A 19,962-nucleotide genomic window follows, 5' to 3' on the forward strand; every position below is an offset into this window, starting at 1 on the left:
TCCTCTGCATGGTCATAAGAAGCCTGGAGTCTATCTCTGAGGAATAAGGGCACAAGGCCAGGGACACCTTGGACAGTTTGCCATTACATTGCAAGTCACAGCTGCACACACACTCCCTCACAATCAGTCTACCACACATGTCTTTGGACTGGGAAGGAAACCGGACTACCAGGATAAAACCCTGACCAAAGAAAGACATCCAAACTCCATGCACACGGAGTCTGGAATGGAAAGGCTGGAATCTAATCCCCATCCCTAGACATACAAGAAAATCGTGCCAACCGCTGAGCCAGCATGTCCCCCTAGATTTCATTTCTTTTTGTCTTTGAACATGGCTGATGATTTTGGAGATTTAAAGTATTTGCATTTTTAATGCATGTGCATTAATGATGTGTTTTTTAAAAGGAAGCTGTCATATAGGACACAGAAGAAAGGCATACAGCTTCCCACAACTCTAAATGACAAGTTTTTCTTCTCTATTTCCTTGACAGATAAAACTATGTGGTAATTCCAGCTTTATTGAACATCACTCATATTGACATGCAAAGTGTCTCATGGCTTGCACAATCTTAGCATTAATGAGACAGTTTGCATATCTGGTCATGTAATCTTTTTACATATCTCTAGAGTTGTTTCAAACGTAAGACATTAATGCATGAATAACATATATAGGAACATCATGTTTGTCTCTGAACTGTCTAAATTCTGTAGGTCCTGGATTCTACAAAGTGTTGAAAACTTTCCTTTGAGTTTCTGGCCCATGTTGACGTGATTGCATCACTCCTGCAGATTTTTCAGTTGAACGGTAATGTTGCGAATGTGCCATTCCCATCACTTATCAAATATGGTGCTGTATTGGATTCAGATCTGGTGACTGGGGAGGCCGTTGAAGACCACTGACCTCATTGTCATGTCATGTCATGTTGTGTTCATGGAACCGAATTAAAACTGCTTGTGCTTTGTGAAATGGTGCATTGTCATGCTGGTATTATTGAGCCCGATGTGCACCAAGAAAACATTCCCCACACCACTACACCACTTTATTTGGTCATTAACTGAAGGCTAGATAGTGCATAAAGCAGTTTAACAGTGTCTGGGGTCTGTACATTGGCCAGTCCTGAAAAAACATCCACTTTTTGCCCCTGATGAAGTCCTTTGATATGTTGGCTGGATGATTTAGGTCATTGTCTTGCTGCATAATGAAGCTCCTCCCAATTAGTTTGCATGAATTTCCCTCTAAATTAACAGACAGAATGTTTCTGTACACTTCTTAATTCATTTTGGTGCTACCATCATAAGCTCCATCATCTATAAAGATTAGTGAGTCTGTTCCAGAAGCAACCATGCAAGCCCAAGCCCATTCACACTACCTCCACTGTGCTTGACCAGTGAGCTTGGTATGAGCAGATCCTTCCTTTCTCCACACTTTGGACTTTCTATTATTTTGGTAGAGGTTAATCTTGGTTCCAGAACTTTTGTGGTTTATCTCTAATTTCACTGTGAATTCCAGTCTGACCTTATGATTTATACTGCGGATAAGTGGTTTGCATCTTTTGGTGTGGCCAATATATCTGCTTTTGAAGTCTATAAACAGTGGATTCCTTATGATTCCTTTACATTCCTGTGGAGGTTGTTGGGGTTTTCTTTACAGCTCTCACAATGTTTTGTCATAAACTGTTGTTTTCCTTGGCTGACCTAGTTGGTGTCTGGTTGTTCTGGTCTACTTAAAGGGTTGGCTCAAACCAAGAGTAAACAGAGACATTAATTGATTAAAGAATCAACGGGGCACATCTGGATGAAACACTTGTTCCAATACTTTTGATCACATGGTTTGATCATATGGGTAGACTCAGACAAAAGGTTCTATGTTTAAAATCATTTGCCTTATCAAGATGTAAATATAAGGAAATAAAAGCTGAAACTCTATGATCTTATATTTTATCTCGAAACCCAAATGTCTTCAGTGTATGGTAAAAAATCAATGAACGGCCTTGTCATTCCAATACTGTCGGAGGTGATGTGTGTCATTTTCTCTTCCTCTTAACACAGAGCTACTTTGATATAATATTGAGAATATTCTTCCTGTTGAATCTCACCTCACAACTTGCGTAAAAATGGATGATTCGGTGCTGTGTGAGTTTGGAGCTCGTCATGGCTAAACCTTTGATAGGTGACTCGGGAGGATTTTCAAAGCCCCATGTCATACGGATTAAAACGAAGCCTCTCAACATCGTGAGGGCTGATATGACTGAGTCTCTGTGGAGTGAAGTACAGGGAAGAGACATGTTAGTGCCAGTCGCTAATCTGACTGTTGAGCTGTGTCACTAATAGCATTCACACACACACACTCACGCCAAAATCAGAGTGTGTGCTTGAATACTGAGTCCTCATTATGCAGTATCTGCCCGTTCGTTGGTTTTAGGCTTTGACTCTTTAGCTTTCCTTGAAATAATCGAAAGGTTTTGCAGGCTCAGAAACGTCACATTATCCTCAGCCGAATAAGATTTACATTAGCCTTAGCCAGTATATGAGAGTGGCTTAATTAAAAGGTATTTTGAGGTGTGTAGTAGAGATATAGAGACGTGAGAACAGCATGGTATATACCTTCTAATATATTCTATGACAATCTGTTAAAAGTTTTGTGGTTATAAAGCGTATAACTTTAGTAAAAAACCATTTGTGTGTGTTGAGATAATGTGATTTATTAAAGTTCTGTCTTGCTTCTCTGGGTTTGGGGGTTTTAGTCTATCTTGTGCCCTGATTTCCTTGGGCTAGGCTAGAATTAGATAGATAGATGGATGGATGGATGGATGGATGGATGGATGGATAGAGAGCTGCCAACAGCACTTACTGTTATTTTGCTTCCTAAAGAAACAGGAATGTTATCCCTCCTGATGTTGTCCGTCTTTCCAGTTCACCACTTCACATCACATTCCAGTTCAGTCGTTCAACCTGCCTGAGTGCTAAGATGCTAGAGGGGGTATATACGGATTTTGTACTCAAAACACTGAGCATGACGGACAGTGAGTATCAGACACTGTCTCTCAGTTTGAGATTATTAGTTATAGACAGGGCTAAAACCTGACATTGTCCAACACAATGACACAGGTCAAGCCATCAGCTCAAAAGACCTGAATTAGTTCATCACAGAAGGTTACAAGGAGAGCTGCAGGAGGTCTGCATCCCTCTACAGCAGGGGTGTCCAATCTTATCCACGAAGGGCCGGTGTGGGTGCAGATTTTCATTCCCACTGAGCAGAAGCCACACCTGAGTCTACTGAAAGCCAAGATCAGTTGATTAGCCAGTTGGAATCAGGTGTAGTTTCTGCTTGGTTGGAGTGAAAAGCTGCACCCACACCAGCCCTTTGTGGAAAAGATTGGACACCCCTGCTCTACGGCATCTTCAGATATAGCTGTATACCACATATGGTGATGTTCCCACGTTATTCAGGTTCTTAGATGGTTATCTGCAGAAGGGTTGCTTGTGCCCTGCCATTCTTTTGACCACTACATCTCCCTTGTCTTCCCCCTCCACTGCTTGCCAGCTCCATATGATTACTATGTTGTTGCAGATGGGTGCCACTCATTTCACTATATGCTCATACCACAATTTGAAATCAATCACCCCTAATGAGCTGGAATTTTGGAAAAGCAATTAAGGGTCTGCATACAGGCGGTAATGTCAACTCTAAAAAACACAGTCTGGAAAAATGGTACATGGGACCATAGAAACAATGTCTAATGAAGAATGATGATGAAATATTATCCATACATTATCGATAGGTACATTGTAGTTCAATTATATCATGTATAATATTATATATATATTAATAATATTATCATGTAGTTCATTATCTATAGATAACGTAGTTCAGTTGGTTTATGTTACACAGTGGTGATTTCATTATCCTGAAACGTCCATGATCTAAATATTGTTCGTCAGTTTCCATTGAGAGAAATGCAACAGTTACTTCTCCTTTTTGAGCAGCTGTATAAATGATAGTTAGATCATTGTAATGAAATGATTAATCCTCTCAGAGGTAATGTGTGAATTGTATTTGGAAATGGTGTGTCACATTTTCAACAGGTGATTTTATTTCAATGAAGAAATGATCTTCGGTTCGTGTGCATTGTACCCAAGCAATTAGAAAAAATGAAAAACTTTGAAAAGTGAAAAGTTTTGAAAAATGACATCGACGTTCTGGCATTAGTGCCAAAGTGATGGTTAAAAAAAAAAAAAAAACTAAAGAAGTCAGGAGGATTTAGTGTCAGGTTCTACACTGCAGTCTGGTGGATTATTCATATTCACACACACATGACTAGCTATAGCATTACCTACATAAGAATGTCACTAATGGACTGAAGAATTAGCAAGATAGTTTTTTTATTGAATAGTTTGAATAAATGCTAACTGAAATTATTATATATTAAATAAAATGCATGGCATTGAACTAAAATAATTAGCTGCTAACTGAAATAATTGGATGCTAACTGAAATAATTGGACGCTAACTGAAATAATTGGATGATAACTGAAATGATTGGATGCTAAACTAAAATGAATGGGTGCTAACTGAAACAACTGGATGCTAATTGAAATGATTAGTTGATGTCTGCTAACGGAAATGTCCAGAATGTGGTCATTGACTGGATCAGAGAAAATACCAGCTCTGGCTGTACATGCCGTAAAGTAGTTTTTGTTTCATGTAGTTCCCTTCTGCCTCATAGTTTTCCTCAACCACAATATATTTTTTATTTTTCACTTGTGTCTCATTTCCTCCTGCAAGAGGACTCGGTAGATTTGGCAAATCCGTAACTCAAGTTCCAAGAACATATGAGTAAACGCTAACGGTGATGGCTCCAGGTGAGACTATTTCAGAGTTCATTAATGATGTGGTGTTACAAAGGAATAGCCGAAGAGCTTTAGCTGTAAGCACTAAGAAATCTCCAGGAAATACTTATTGATGGCAGGCCCAAGGCTTGCAGGGGGAGTATTAATTTATGTACCAAGTTAAAACGATGAACGCTGTGGTGCACATGAATCATTTATCTGTTCAGAAGGAGAAGCAGTTCCTCATAACAGTTTTACAGCACAGCAGTACAAAGGGTTTCACTAGACAATCCTATATTTATACATCTTCTGATTACATATACGCTATATTGTCAAAAGTATATGAACACCTCATCCATTTCCGCCTGTTTCGGGGTGTCCATGTTTACCACTGAATTTCTTTGTCATATCACATATCACAGTGGTGGTTAATAACTCATAAGATGGCACTAAGGGCTGGTAATATCAAACCCATTTCTGCTGTCTGAGATGCCCCAAGGTGTTATCTTCAGCCAATAAAATTCTGTGTAAGGTAATCCAGACAGAGGTAAAGACAAGTGTCTCACACTGCAAGGCAGTTTTTAGAATTTTATATCAGGCCTGCGGTTAGGGTTAAACATTGCATTTGATTTAATGTGCCTTTGCTGTTATAAAAACCTCTTACTTTTCTGTCTGTGTTTTTGCTTTTCTTTATTATTATTATTATCTGCTGTTTGAAAGTTTCATATTTTTATGCTGTGTGTCTGCTTTCTGTTTGAATGTTTTTGGTCACTCAGTGAATTTGTCTGCTGTTTTGTGGTGGTGGTGGTGGTGGAAGCTCCAGACTGTGAGCGTGAGTGGTAGATTTCCCCTGGCTTTGATCTTCCATCAGTAAAGTGTGTCCGGCTGCTCGCTGAGTGCAGAGTGATAGAGTGTAGTGTCACATCACTTTTAGTGTGTGCCACTTGTGTTGATGGCAGGGAGTACGGTGCCATCGTGGTTAGTGGTCTTGCGACCGCTCAGCTCTCTGTTGTGTGGCGTTTGTGCAGATCTGTGTGTTGTTTGAATTTGGTTAGCATTTTTTTTAAGAGAAAGGTGTGATATACAGTACATAAAATATCACTATGTAATAATAATAGCACCACCACCACAAACAACAACAACAATAATAATAATAATAATAATAATAATAATAATAATAATAATAACAATAATAATAATCTGGCTATAATAAAATAATAATAATAATAATAATAATAATAATTATTATTATTATATAATTCTTTTTAAAGTTTAAAAAAGTTCTAACATTTATATGTATCTTTTCTTGTCAGATGATGGGCCTTACTCTAAAGGCAACAAGGAATCTTCAGGGCCTGATAGTTCCCTTATCACCAGAAGACAGAGCATCCCAGGTATTCTCTCTCTCTCTCTCTATCTCTCTCTCTCACTCTCTCTCACACACACACACACACACACACACACACACAGACTATGTCTGTCTATTTCTGCATGTCTTCCTCTATCAGTCTGAATCTCTCTCTCTTTGTTTCACTCTCTCTCTCTCTCTCTCTCTGTCTCTCTCTTTCTCTCTCTCTCTTTCTCACACACACACTCACACAGACACTCTGTCTATTTCTGCAAGTCTTCCTCTATCTCTCTAAATCTCTCTTTCTTTGTTTCACTCTCTCTCTCTCTCTCTCTCTCTCTGTCTTTCTCTCACACACACACACACACACACACACACACAGACACTCTGACTATTTCTGCAAGTCTTCCTCTCTCTCTCTCTCTCTCTCTCTCTCTCTGTTTCACTCTCTCTCTCTCTCTCTCTCTCTCTCTCATGATATAGTGTTTATTGCTGCCCTGTTTCCTTCTTTCTTTTGATCTTTGAGGACATGTTTATCCATAACGCCAAGAGGATTTCAGCACGCTTCCTGCCACGATGCTTTAGTTGCTTGTTTGAGATCGGGAGCTTTGGGGATTTAAAACATGCCACTGGCAGCTTTCTTACAGTGTTTTCCGGAAGTTTCTTTTTTTTTTATATATATATAACTCTGTGTCTGTCTGAGTCACTGTGCCAGTTTAAACAGTGCACTGAGTTGGGATTTTCTTTCTTTAGCACATTGAGCAGAAGAAGGCGTATTTCAGCTCAATGCCAAACCTTCTCAATTACACGAGCAGTTGACCATCTTATCATAATTGGATTAGTGTAGCTGAGTCGACAGTAAAACATAATGGGTTTTAAATTGCTTTGCCTTGACTTTATTTTATAGAAAGGACCATAAAATGCATTTGTATAATACGATAATGAAAAGAAGACTTTTTGGACATTTCTTCAAATCCTACTTTATATTGCGAAGCCACTATGTTGCACCTGGCACACCAGTGACTATTACCTTTATTCAAAAGTCTCTCATATGTTATTTAAGAGCCAAAAAGCCTTTTTCAGGTCATCAAAATCTTAAATAACATGTGATGAAATGCATTTAGGTGAATTAAAGTGTTTGGCAGCAATAAATATTTAACAGACCGTTAAACCTAAGTGTTTTTAACTTGAGTGTAAATGTCAGCTGAACACTCGGCTCTCTTTCATGTTTTTAGTCTGGGGAAAACGTAATGTTAATATTTAAAACTCGGTGAAGCGAGCTTGCACATGCATTGCATACTTATTTGGTTCTGTTTAAAGATTTGTTCATTCAATGGTTAAACACACAAGTTCAATGCATCTGTTTTTTTTTTTTTTCAAGCTTTGTGAAACGGCTCTCCAATATTTGGCATTCAATCAATTGCTTATGTTAATTAACTTCAAATGCAAATGCTGGGATTAGAGTCTGTGGCTTAGCGTGCCTGGAAATATTGAGTGTCTTTTAAGAGGAAATGACTTTTAGGGAGCGCTAGTTGGTAGCCTCTTTAATCTTAAGTAATTAGTTGTAATGAGGTGTTACCGATTGACCAAGAAGATCAGGTCTCAGTTTGAAAGCAGCTGGCCAATAATTAAAATCTTACTTTCATGCACATTTCAGTCTGCTTCTACAAATGCATTGTAGTTGTTATGGCCCAGTTTTAATTGAGTTTTAATTTCGTTTCTACTAGCTAGCTTAGAAACTAGACAGTTTAGCTACTTTCTAATTTACACATAGCACGCTAGCTTGAGCCTTTAGGCATCACCATTGAATTGGTTTAGACTTGTGGACAAAAACGTGTCTGTGCTTAGCACCTCTGGGTTTTGATTTCATTCTGTGTGAGTGGAGCTTGAAAGTTCTTCCCATGCTTTGGGGCTTCATCTGGGTTCTCCGGTTTCCTTCCCAAGTCCTAGACGTGCGTTGTAGGCTGACTGGCATCTCTAAATTGTCCGTATAGTATTTGTGTGTCTGTGTGATCTTGCCATGCTGTGGGTTGGTACCCTGTCCAGGGTGTCTCCAACGTGTCCTCAGAAATAGAATTCAGGCTCCCTGTAACCCTTTACAGAATAATATTGTGACTTGATTTATTTACATGCAATGCCCACAAAACTCCATAAAAGGCAAAGCTCCCCAGAGCTGAAAACTAAATGGTGAGAGAGCACTTCTTAAGCATACTGTGTGCTAAATATTCCACTAAATCAGCTCAGGCATTGCAGCACACTAGCTACTGTAAACTCACACAAATTTTTCCTGTTGTTATAGGGTGCTGTTTCTTTTGTCTTAATTAAAAAGCCAGTCATATTTTTCTTAATTTATGTATGTCTCTTGGATTGCTGTCTTTCGTGTCTACACGCAGGCTTACCATTTTCAATACATTCAATAAATAAGGGATTTAAACTTGTTGAGGTTTACAAGAGTGAGTCTCGTTATATGTAAGTTTGTGCAAGCTTTGGACATATCATGGAATATAAACATTTTCTGAATTACCCGGATTATCTTGAATGTGTAAATGCTTCTGAAAGCAAATGATGAATATTTGAAATGAATTTATGTTAGGTTACCCAAAAATAGCACTGTCTAATATGAATATTTGTGTGTGTAAATATTTTGAAAATCAGGCTAGCATTGGAACAATGAAACTGATTTTGACAGCGCTGTCTTGCACGAGCTTTAAATGAAAGCACAGTTCAGAGATTTCTTTGTTCTGCACCGAAAGAGGAATGTTATTATAAATAGCCTACATGTGAAGAGTGGATAAAGGCTAATGACTGTAAATAGCCTGCTGTTGTGTAGACAGTCACAGTGCTTGAATGTGCTTGAACACATCAGTGGCAGTTTTATTATGAGGTCAGTGTATTGTTATTCTGTTACTGACTCCCAGTTTTTGGCCCGGGCTATGTGTTTGGCTCTTGTGTTTTTGGGCAGAAGAGCTGCGGGGAGTGACACTGGTGGAGCTGATTAAGAAAGAGGGCAGCACACTAGGCCTCACCATCTCAGGAGGAACAGACAAAGATGGCAAACCTCGTGTCTCTAACCTCAGACCAGGAGGCTTAGCAGCCAGGTGGAGTACACAAACACACACAAAATCAGTGTTAATATGCACATTAACATGTACAATGTTGAATAAACACCTTCAATAATTAACAACCTCCAGTAATAAACTCCAGGCTTTCATCCTGCCACTAGCATAACATACTGGTATATGCCAGTGTGTTGCTAATTTGACTGGGTGTGAATAATTATTTTTCCTGTTTGACACTAAATTGTTATTTTTGTGGCCAGAATAGGAAAGCAATTCGGCTGGAGCCGGTCATGTGGCACATAAATTAGGATGCTCCCAAGTCCCTATTACCATAAATACAATAAGGGTTATTTACCTGACCTTATAAAGGATAATTAACCCCCCTGTCAAACTCTACTAAATCCTATCTGCCTATACCTGTCTTAATCTATTTATACTTTTCCAAATCTGTCTATTATCATCATCTGTCTGTACTCATCCCTGTCTGTCTATAGATACCCTTATCTGTCTATACTTGTCCTTATCTGTGAATACTTGTCTGTGTCTGTCTATCCTCATCCTTGTCTGTGTAAACCCCTCCATCTCTGTCAATACTGCCTATACATGTTCCTGTGTGTGTGTCCCTATTTGTCTGTACTGTTGAAACTCATCAAGTCCTTCTTATCTGCTTGTCCTCATTTGTCTATACTTGTCTCTGTCTCTATCTTGTCTCTATGTTCATGCTCATCACTATCTGTGAATACTCATCCCTGTCTCCTTCCTTGCTTCCCTGTCTATGTGCACTCGTCCTTTTTACAGTCAGCCTAATCCGGCCAATATGCGTCCCTGACTGCCTGCACTTGTCCCAGTCAGTCTACACCCTCTATCTCTACCATCTAACACTGTCTATCTGTTTTCATTGCTGTCTACCCAAATCGTCTGGCTATAATCCTTCCTATATCACTTTACTCACTCCTGTCTGTCCATAACTTTCCCTGTCTGCCTGTTTTGTTTTTTTTGCCACATGTTTAATTTAACCAGACTCATCCCTTTAACAATAAAAATGGGTGTAAATATAAATAATGAATAGTAATTAATTGGATCTGTAATCAAAATCAGTTTGTGATAAAAATGGAAATATACCATTACTATGAAAAAATAATCAGCATTATCTACAGAATACTCAAAATTATCCATGTTATTAGGATATGGAAAGCTTTCAGACTGAAGTAAATGAAACAGAATTAAATTCAGTGATTAGGATTATGATCCACACTCCATACAGGTGGAACGAAGGAAGCTGGATGGCTGCTGGTTTGCTAACGCATTTTGATGAAGCATCACTATGCTAGGTCATGCAAGCCCGAAGGACAGTGTGAATAAACAGTGTTCCTTTCTCTAATTAGCATCTAAATGAGCATATGCTTATTTCCTGTGGCTTGTTCAACAGCAGATAAACAATTCTCACTCTGGAAGACTGACTTACCATTCAACAGAAAATAACAATATCTGTTCTGATGATAAAACCTCTGACACAAGAACTTCCTTATTAAGAGAATTGAAACACTTTGAATTGAAATAAAAGACGCCGGAATTTTCTATACTGTATTATTCACAAGAATGAATCGAATCGCACTCAAACTGTGCTCCAGGAGTGACCAGCTGAATGTGGGCGACTATATAAAGTCGGTGAACGGCATCAATCTGACTAAGCTGCGTCACGATGAGATCATCAGCCTGCTGAAGAACGTGGGCGAGCGTGTTGTGCTGGAAGTGGAGTATGAGCTGCCTCCATCCGGTAGGAAGTTGAGTATTGTGTCTTTGCTTGTCATGTGGCATGTTCTTCCTGATACTGAATGTCTGAGTACATATATGTCACAAGCACAAACACTTGAGGATAGGGTGCAAATACAGGTTGTTTATTCAGAGTGGTATTAAAATAGGAACATTTAAAAAAAAAAAAATTAGGAACAATCCAATAAACTAAGAGCAAGGAGGGTCATAAACAGGCACAGGTCAATCTAGGTCATGCTAGACAGAAACATGGTCAAGAACAGGGAATATGTTGAGACTAATAACCGGTAACAAAGGAGCATAAAGTCATACTTGGTAAATGTCTCAATGCGAACCGAACATATACTTCAATAATAAACTGAAACAAAGATGCTTTTAAATAGTACTAAAAGAACATATTAATTGAACATAATCAGGGCGGTGACCAAGAGCATGGGAGAGCAGGTGGTTGTTGGGAGTGTGAGTCCAGGGAGGCCATGTTTGTTGACTAACTAGTTAAGCTCTTTATTAGATTGAAATAAATGATTCATTAATTTCGTTTAAACCATGATGTTTATGACTTTTTAATCATTTTTAATATAGCACACAATCTAACCATTAAATATAGCGAATCAGCCTCAGCCAAGTTTGCTTCTTTACTTTAGTGCTGGAGCTCTAATGCAACTGTGCATAGCTAACAAGTAATGAGGCATTATCAACCAAAATAGGGTAAATCGGTAGCATTTAGCTAGAAGTTTAAAATGCAATCACAGTACAGTTTAATTCGCTTATTCCACAGCACTTCTGAATTCTCGATTCTGATTGGTTGGTGTGGATTCATTCATCAATAGCTGCTCTGACATTAGATCTAGCTGCCAGACTATTTATAGGTTTATGTTCTAACATGTTATCGTTCTTATAGTAACCGCTAATTCGAAAACACTTCTGTGAAAAAAGTGCCACATAATACAAGGTAAATAATAAACAGATTTCAAAAGTAAGGAGAAGATTTCTTTAGGAGTATCCAGTTTCTGGTCTATGGATTAAAAATATAAGGTGTTGTTCTTTACTCAAAATATATATAGAATTGTTGTGGTATATAAGCAGAATAAAACACTAATACACCTTGGGATGTAACCACCACATCATTTTAATTATTTTCCTATAATAACACACTCCATAGTGATTTTATTTTTTTGATTCCTTAAATAATAGATGTCAGCAATGAGACAAAAGATATACGCATGACCCAAATCTTTGAGAGTGCGTGATTTTTTCACTGTACAAAAAGCTCAGTTCTACTGCCAATAAAATGTAAAAGCTGGAAGCTGATTAAGCCAGTTTTGTGTAGCTCTGTTGTGGGTGCTCAGCTGTAGATTCATTCATCACTCATCACTGTAAAAGCAAACCCTGTTTCTGTAATAAATGGGTCTGCAGGTGATTGTTTACCTGATGCCCTTTTCAGTCCACGTGTATAATTTTTGGGATCGTAATCCTGTAAGGCCTCTCCATGGGTTATCGCGTGTCTGGCAGATGTATTATCCACTTTATAAGCTCAGTGATCTTGGCTGACCTTCTGTGTGTGTGTGCTGGTTTATTTACTGAATTGTCTGCCAGGCTGGCTGGCCGCCCAGCAAAATGTGATAAATTAATGAACGAGGCGTGTTGGCGCTGTCTTGTGTCCTGTTTTCTTTCCTTTTTTTTTTCCCCAGCACCAGACAGCACCTCAGGTGTTATATCAAAGACAGTTGAGATCTGTTTACACAAAGAGGGCAATAGTTTTGGCTTTGTAATGCGGGGTAAGTGCATGTACTTATATATTTAGTGTCCAAGTTTTCGATTGTGAATGAAATCAAATGCAACCAAAAAAACAATGATAATCCTTTTAGTGTATTCGTCTGAGTTCATTGACAAATCTTTCAGGCAACTGTTGTATTGTTTTATATGTTCTATGAAGGTGGCGCCCAGGAAGACTGGCACAAGTCTCGTCCGTTAGTAGTTACGTACGTTCGGCCAGGAGGTCCTGCTGACAGGTAACACTCAAAACAAGCTTTTACCTTTTCTGTGATGCTAACTTTGCTGCTTTTTTAACAAGACTTTTAACAATAACAGTGCTTTCTGTACACTGAGGTGAAATACCCATTTGTACAACTGGGTTTTTATTATTTAATATGCTTCAAATTTCCACACTGTCAGCGGCCCATAGTGCTACAGCAATCTATTTGACTCCTGCTTCTGTTCTGCATTGTTCTGTTTGTTTATGTTGCCACATGCTTTTGTCCTGTCTCTGCTCATGTCTTGTCCTTTCCTGTTTCCGTCATGTTTCCTGAATAAGCTCACCTGTTTTCATTCTTGTTGAATTGTTCTTGTTGCGAAGTCTAGGTTTTGCGTTGAGAATTTTCATTACATTACCAAGCCCCTCGTTCAGTGTTCTTTGACCTTGTGCCATGTTTCAGAGTTTGTTCCTAGCCTAGTCTGTCATACTTGTTATTATCCATGTTTAGACCACAGCCAGACATAGCCATTTTCGGACCCATTTTCACCTTTGTCCTGTTGGTTCTGTTCGTTTGGATTAAATAAAGAATGCATCCACATAGCCTGTTTTGGTCATTCTGCCCCTGTGACACACACATAATGTCTTTTGACTTTTTGTAAATATAAATACTGATCCAGACATTACATATGACTAACATCACTACATAATAGCATCTATATTAAGAGAGAATTTTTGAAGTGTTTTGGTTCAATTTTACTCCTCATGGAACCTTTCACCAATTCCCCAAGAGTGCCTCTGATGTATCTGCAATTTCAAACCCTTTTTGAGTCATCTCCCCAGATGGAGACTTTTTGGCCAACGAGATTAAACATTCCTCTTATATGAAGAGATGCACCCACCACCATGCCTCACTCTGGGTATGGTATTCTACAGCCCATTCTTCTCCAAATATTATGAGCTAAATTATTTCCAAACTGTTTTATGTTTCATCGGACCTAGAGTATATTATTCCAAAAGAGCTCAGATTTGTCTAAATGTTTTGTGTGTGTGTGTGTGTGTGTGTGTGTGGTTTTTTGTTGTTGTTGTTGTTGTTGTTGTTTTAATTCAGGTCATCCTGCATTTTTTTTTTGAGTGACTTTTGGCATTGCTCTTACATTCCTTCCTGACCTTACATTCATTAAAATCTGAGAGCTTGTTGTGAAACCGCTGCAAAAAATGTTCGACGATTACTTCTGATTCCATGGCATTTCCATCTACAGATGATCAACCAATTGTACTGACAGAGATGGCTAAGGTGTTTGCTAAGGCTCTATTGGTTTTCTGTCCGAATGGGTTTTAATAATGTCGTCCCTGAGAACTTTAGGAAGCTCTTTTACCTTTAACATGATTGTTACTTCTTCCCAAATGTCATTTATAATGACACCAGCTGCAGTTTGCAGAAGAACTTTTTTATTTATTTATTTATTGTAGCATTTATATCTAGAACCTGGTTCAGTTTGTTTAAGGTGCTATAAGGCATAGGTTTTGTGTATGACATATGATATAAAGCACATTCCTGCAAGCGAGGACTTACAGCAGAAGACCAAACCCAAGACTTGTACTTTATTGTCAGTATAGGAAAAGAAAAATACCTTTGCTATTGCTAGGAGCACTGTGAAATTGAGCTGCAGGAAAGTGAATCCGTGAAGGTTTAGCAAGAATATATACAGTACAGGTAACGAGATTATAGCCATCTGTCAGGAATTATTGAATGCATAGCACCTCGAATCAGTACAGGTCTGCTCAAACACTGCTGAAATGAAATATGACAGTTTGATGAAAGTGTGCTTTTTATGTTCCCTCAGAGAAAGAGCAGTTAGTAGTCTGATTTCCTGGATTATCTGATACAGATACAGTATAGACTTTCTGGACAGTACAGTGACAGTACAGTACAGTACAGTACAAAAGGGGCAGTGGTAGCTTAAGACTATGGGTTGTTGATCAGAAGATTGGGGTTCAAGCCACAGCACCACCAGTCGGACCTTGAGCAAGACCCCCAACCCACCCTGCTCCAGGGGTGCTGCATCATGGCTGACCCTGTGCTCTGACCCTGTGCTCTGACCCCTACTTAACTAACAGTGTTGCTTGCTCTGTTCGCTTGTAAACATCACATCATGGTGGAAGACAACAAATTGTCTTGAGTTTTGAATCATAGACATCTGGCTTGTAGTGATTCAGTCTATTATTAGGAACTAAATCTAATTGAACGACATCATATGAGGTTAATCACTGGCTTACTATGGCGGGTATTTTTTTATTCTACTTGCAAAAGCAAACAATAGAATGTAATATATGATAAAATAGAAACCTCTTCCTGTCCAGCAAACGACAGCATTTGTTTACTTGTTTCTTTACTACGCTGGCAGCAATTTTTGCCTCACATGACCCATGTTGCCATGGTTTTAACACTTGGCTAGTTCAATAGTCATCAGCTTCCTTCACTTAATACAGTATATATACAATATGTAATATATGTTCATATGCATTCTCAAGCAAGCGAAACAAACTAATCATATTCTATTTCATTACATTTTCTGCTAGGTTATTTATTATAATTAGCTTAACCACAATCCATTGCAGGCTGCTAATGCGCTAATTAAACTTCATCCATGATTTCTATAGTATCAGTGATGTTCCTCTTTATTTTTTAGATTGTATTATTGTTGTTTTATATCCAGGAATATTTGAAGCATTCATTTGCAACAAATAAACTTTAAATTCAGTTCAGCTCAGTTTCTTTTTTGTTTGTTGCTTAAAGCAAATCTAAATGTATTTCGGTTGTTATTTGTATAATGAAAAACTTTATCTACTTTACCTTCTTTCTATTTGTTTCTATCCACTCTGCTTGGCTTTTGGTTACTACACAACATTTTACTCACTTAAAATGAGTTGAAAAGCATTGTTAAATTTCTTACATATATAATGTATATAATAGTACAATATTTTGGTCATTTTATTCCTGAAATTTCCAACAGATACCTATCATGTCTATTTAAAATATATATATATATATATATATATATATATATATATAATAATGGAGAGTGTGTGAAAGAGGTAAAGAAGCGAGTGCAGGCAGGTTGGAATGGGTGGAGAAAGGTGTCGGGTGTTCTGTGTGATAGAAAAATTTCAGCGAGAATCAAGGGGAAGGTGTACAGGACAGTGGTGAGACCGGCCATGGCTGTACGATTTAGAGACAGTGTCACTGAGACAGAGACAGGAGTCAGAGCTGGAGGGAGCAGAGAGGGAACAGACACGGTTGGACAGGATTAGGTTGGACGGTTGGACAGCTCATGTTGGACATTTGGGGGACAAAGTTAGAGAGGCCAGATTAAGATGGTTTGGACATGTTCAGAGGAGGGAGAGTGAGTATATTGATAGGAGAATGTTGGACATGGAGGCAAAGAGGAAGGCCAAATAGGAGGTATATGGATGTAATAATGAGGATATGAAGTGTTGAGGATGCAGAAGATAGGAATAAATGGAGGGAGATGATTCGCTGTGGCGACCCCTGAAGGGAAAAGCCGAAAGAAGAAGAAGAAAGAAAAACAACAACATATATATATATATATATATATATATATATATATATATATATATATATATATATATATGGGGGAACTCAAAAATAAATATAAAAACTTATATATAAAATATATAAATTTCCAACATGTGACAGTTTTTAAAAAATTAAATAAGTCACGGACCCCCTTCCTAAGCTTCACAGACCCCATGCAGAGAACCAGTGAAGTGTTGTCTTCAAGAGATAAAGTACCATGTCTCTGTGAGGAGCTTGCGTGTTCTGAATTTTGCCTTGAACTTTTATACCAGCAGTTTCAATAGTTTTAAAGAGCTTGACTTCAGTTTGAAGCTGTAGATGCTGTATAGGTATAGATGAGAATGCCTCACTGTCAACTTGAAGGAATAAAATATCAGAACATTTCCAAGTTATCATTAAACATGTCAGTTTTAATAGCACATCAAACTATCTGTGGAGTTTCAGTAAAAAATAGTGGCGCTATAAATACAAAAAAAAAAAAAAAGCTGGAGCATTTTTTGCAGAACCTTACCCACTCTATCAGTAACATCATCAGCAAGGGCTGGAATCTGACTAACAGAGCGTATAATTGGTCTCGCTTTGCTTGATGTCTTTATGCAGGGAGGGCACGTTGAAGGCAGGTGATCGGCTCCTCAGTGTGGATGGTGTGCCCTTACACAGTGCCAGCCATAGTGAAGCCCTTACTGTGTTGGCACAGTGTAGCCAGGAGGCCATTTTCCAAACCGAATATGATGTGACTATTATGGGTGAGTGGAGACATTCCATTTGACCTTAAATTCCCTTAGCCAAACCCATTTGAATGAGTTTCTATGCACTTCACTTGACCTTTGTATGTAATATACTGTACATAGGTAACAACATTATGTGTGTAATTTATTTATGTCATCGCATTTCTAGACAAACCTTCAGAATGACATATAACTGATTATACAATACCTAAACATAAAAACATGATTATTTTATAAATCTCTACAAACTAAAAATGGTTGGCATTCTACTTTTTTTTTTACTCTGCTGTCATTGTGCTGTGTGTAGTATCTGTGTTTGTAATGCTTATTATTTTTAGATTCAGTAACAAATGCTTCCGGCCCACTGCTGGTGGAAATAGCTAAGTCTCCAGGGGCGAGTCTGGGCATCACGTTAACCTCTGCCACATACAGGAACAAACAAGTTATCATCATCGACAAGATAAAAGCTGCCAGCGTGGTCGACAGGTGATGAGCTTTGCTATTCTGCAACTGCTTTCTCCGTTAAAATAGCTCTGTTAACATGTGGAATGTCTGACAGCGAGAAACTTGGTGCAACTGCACTCAGCATATTATTTATTCAAGGCAGCCCCAGAATTGCTGTTCATAGCAGGGTTCATGACACAGGCAGGCAAAAGCAAACAATCTGTTATCAAAGAGAAACAAAAATTGGTGAGGATCAGGGGTTTTTCTTTTTTAATGTAGCACCAGGTCCTGGAGGAAAATTGTTTCAATTCGCTGTGTACTGCACCAGGTATATTTGGTTGCAATGACAATAAAAGCTTCTTGACTTGACATGACAATACCAGGAAAAACAGAACGTGGAAGATAAAGCCCAGACTTAACAATACAAAATACATGCAGTATCAATAGACAAGCTCAGTACACTCACGAACCAAATTATTAGGAACCTCATTCTTGAGAGCAGTTAATGAAATACTCAATAGTGTCTAGCACTAACAACATGCCTTTTCCACCAATCTGATATTTGATTTTAATTCTAAATGACCCTCGTGACTTCTGCCTACATGCATTTCTGCACTGAGCTGCTGCCTCATGGTTGATATAATTTGATTTAATTAAATGTTATTTGTATAGCATATTTAACAATCAACACTCTTGCAAGGGAGCTGTACAGCAATAAAGAAAATAGGAGAAAAGCCAGAAGCAAGAAAAAACTCCTTGAGACAAAATGAGGAAGAAACCTTGAGAGGAAGAAGACGCAAAAGGGAACTTATCCTTATCTGGGTAACAGAGGATAGTGTGATTATAAATAATGTCTTTTCTATAACTGTGTATAGTCGAGTGAAATTGTGTGAACAGGGGCTTTTGAGCAACTTTTGAGTAGGAGCATCAGCACAGTATCTGAATCAGTTCTAGCGTTAACGTCAAATCGTCAATGATGGAGACCTGAACGCTAATCCGACCACAGCTCTAGCAGTTCAAAGCAGTTTCCAAGTGGTACTATCCACAGCAATCCCATGTATCTCCATGCTGTCCATGTGGAGCATCCTCAGCAGTGATCAGACTCCAACCAGAAGTAGGGCATCAGGATGGATAACAGATGTTGTCCGGAAGTGATGCATGAATGAGCAGATGTACAGGGATTGCTAATAAATTGACCAGTGAGAGTTTTTACAGTATATATACCTGTCTTGATACTAGTTAGACATGTTGCTTACACTGTTTTACAACTAACAACTCTTACAGTATCTTCGCTACATACACCAAATCTGTGTGTTTTTACAGATCAGGAGCTTTACATGTAGGTGATCACATCCTCTCCATAGACAGCACAAGTACAGAGCATTGTACCATGCTGGAGGCCACTCAGCTATTAGCCAGCACTTCAGACGTGGCCAAGCTGGAGATCCTTCCTGCTCATCAAATGCGATTGACCAGCAAAGCTCAGGACACTGGTGAGTTAGCTTCGGCCTCAGACTGGAATTGACTGATCTCCAGCTTCCTCTGGATTTTTTACAATAATTGGAGGTAGAATGAAGGCACTGAATGTTTCTGTTTTTTAAGTGTCTCTTTTCTCTTTTGAACTTACAATTACCTTCCTCTATGTTTACAAGGAGACCTACTGTGACACTACTGAGCCCACATGCACCCTTTTCCTCCCCTTATCTTTCTCTAAGACAGTTTGATGATAACGCTTCTAACCAGCTGTGATTATTTGCATCAGGATAAATTGCACTAATGAACGAAGCCAAAAAAAGGAATGCTTGCCGCTGTTGTTAAACTGTAAAGGTTGTGAAAACAGTCATTAAGATTTTTGGAGGGATTCAGAGGCTTCTGTGTTTCATTATCAGAAGAAATAATTCACACCTATTTCTAAAGTGTTTTTATTAGCCAACGATTAAAGTTAAGAATGACATGGCTGCAATTTTCAGGAGTGTCCTCTCAGGCAAAGTCCTTGGCCACCTTTCTCAAATCCTTTCTCACTCTGCACCAGGGCTATGCAACACCCTCATGTAGGTAATCAGCTTAAACGTGCTTCGCCTGGCCACGCCTTTATATATAAACTCTCCCAGTGTGCACAGATGTAGCTCTGTGCCAGGTAACAGGGTATGCTACTGTGATTTGTAAATTATTTGTGCAATAGTAAGAAAAGGAACTTAGAGTATAAGT

The 19,962-nt window shown here is 38.5% G+C and overlaps 1 protein-coding gene across 12 annotated transcripts in view; it reads left to right on the forward strand.

The window, feature by feature from the left end:
* grip2b (glutamate receptor interacting protein 2b) overlaps window positions 1-19,962 on the forward strand; it is a 194,445-nt gene that overhangs the window by 129,969 nt on the left and 44,514 nt on the right. For 7 of the 12 annotated variants that reach the window (XM_058373057.1, XM_058373052.1, XM_058373056.1 and 4 more), the window contains exons 2-9: window positions 6,143-6,223; window positions 9,140-9,275; window positions 10,868-11,013; window positions 12,701-12,787; window positions 12,946-13,021; window positions 17,183-17,328; window positions 17,649-17,796; window positions 19,078-19,247. In XM_058373057.1, the coding sequence (XP_058229040.1) occupies window positions 6,143-6,223; window positions 9,140-9,275; window positions 10,868-11,013; window positions 12,701-12,787; window positions 12,946-13,021; window positions 17,183-17,328; window positions 17,649-17,796; window positions 19,078-19,247 (990 nt within the window). The remainder of the gene's footprint in view (window positions 1-6,142; window positions 6,224-9,139; window positions 9,276-10,867; window positions 11,014-12,700; window positions 12,788-12,945; window positions 13,022-17,182; window positions 17,329-17,648; window positions 17,797-19,077; window positions 19,248-19,962) is intronic. The other 5 variants (XM_058373059.1, XM_058373055.1, XM_058373054.1 and 2 more) reach the window with 1 other exon arrangement.

Source organism: Hemibagrus wyckioides, linkage group LG21 (genome assembly GCF_019097595.1).
Source record: "Hemibagrus wyckioides isolate EC202008001 linkage group LG21, SWU_Hwy_1.0, whole genome shotgun sequence".
NCBI classification, from domain to species: domain Eukaryota; kingdom Metazoa; phylum Chordata; class Actinopteri; order Siluriformes; family Bagridae; genus Hemibagrus; species Hemibagrus wyckioides.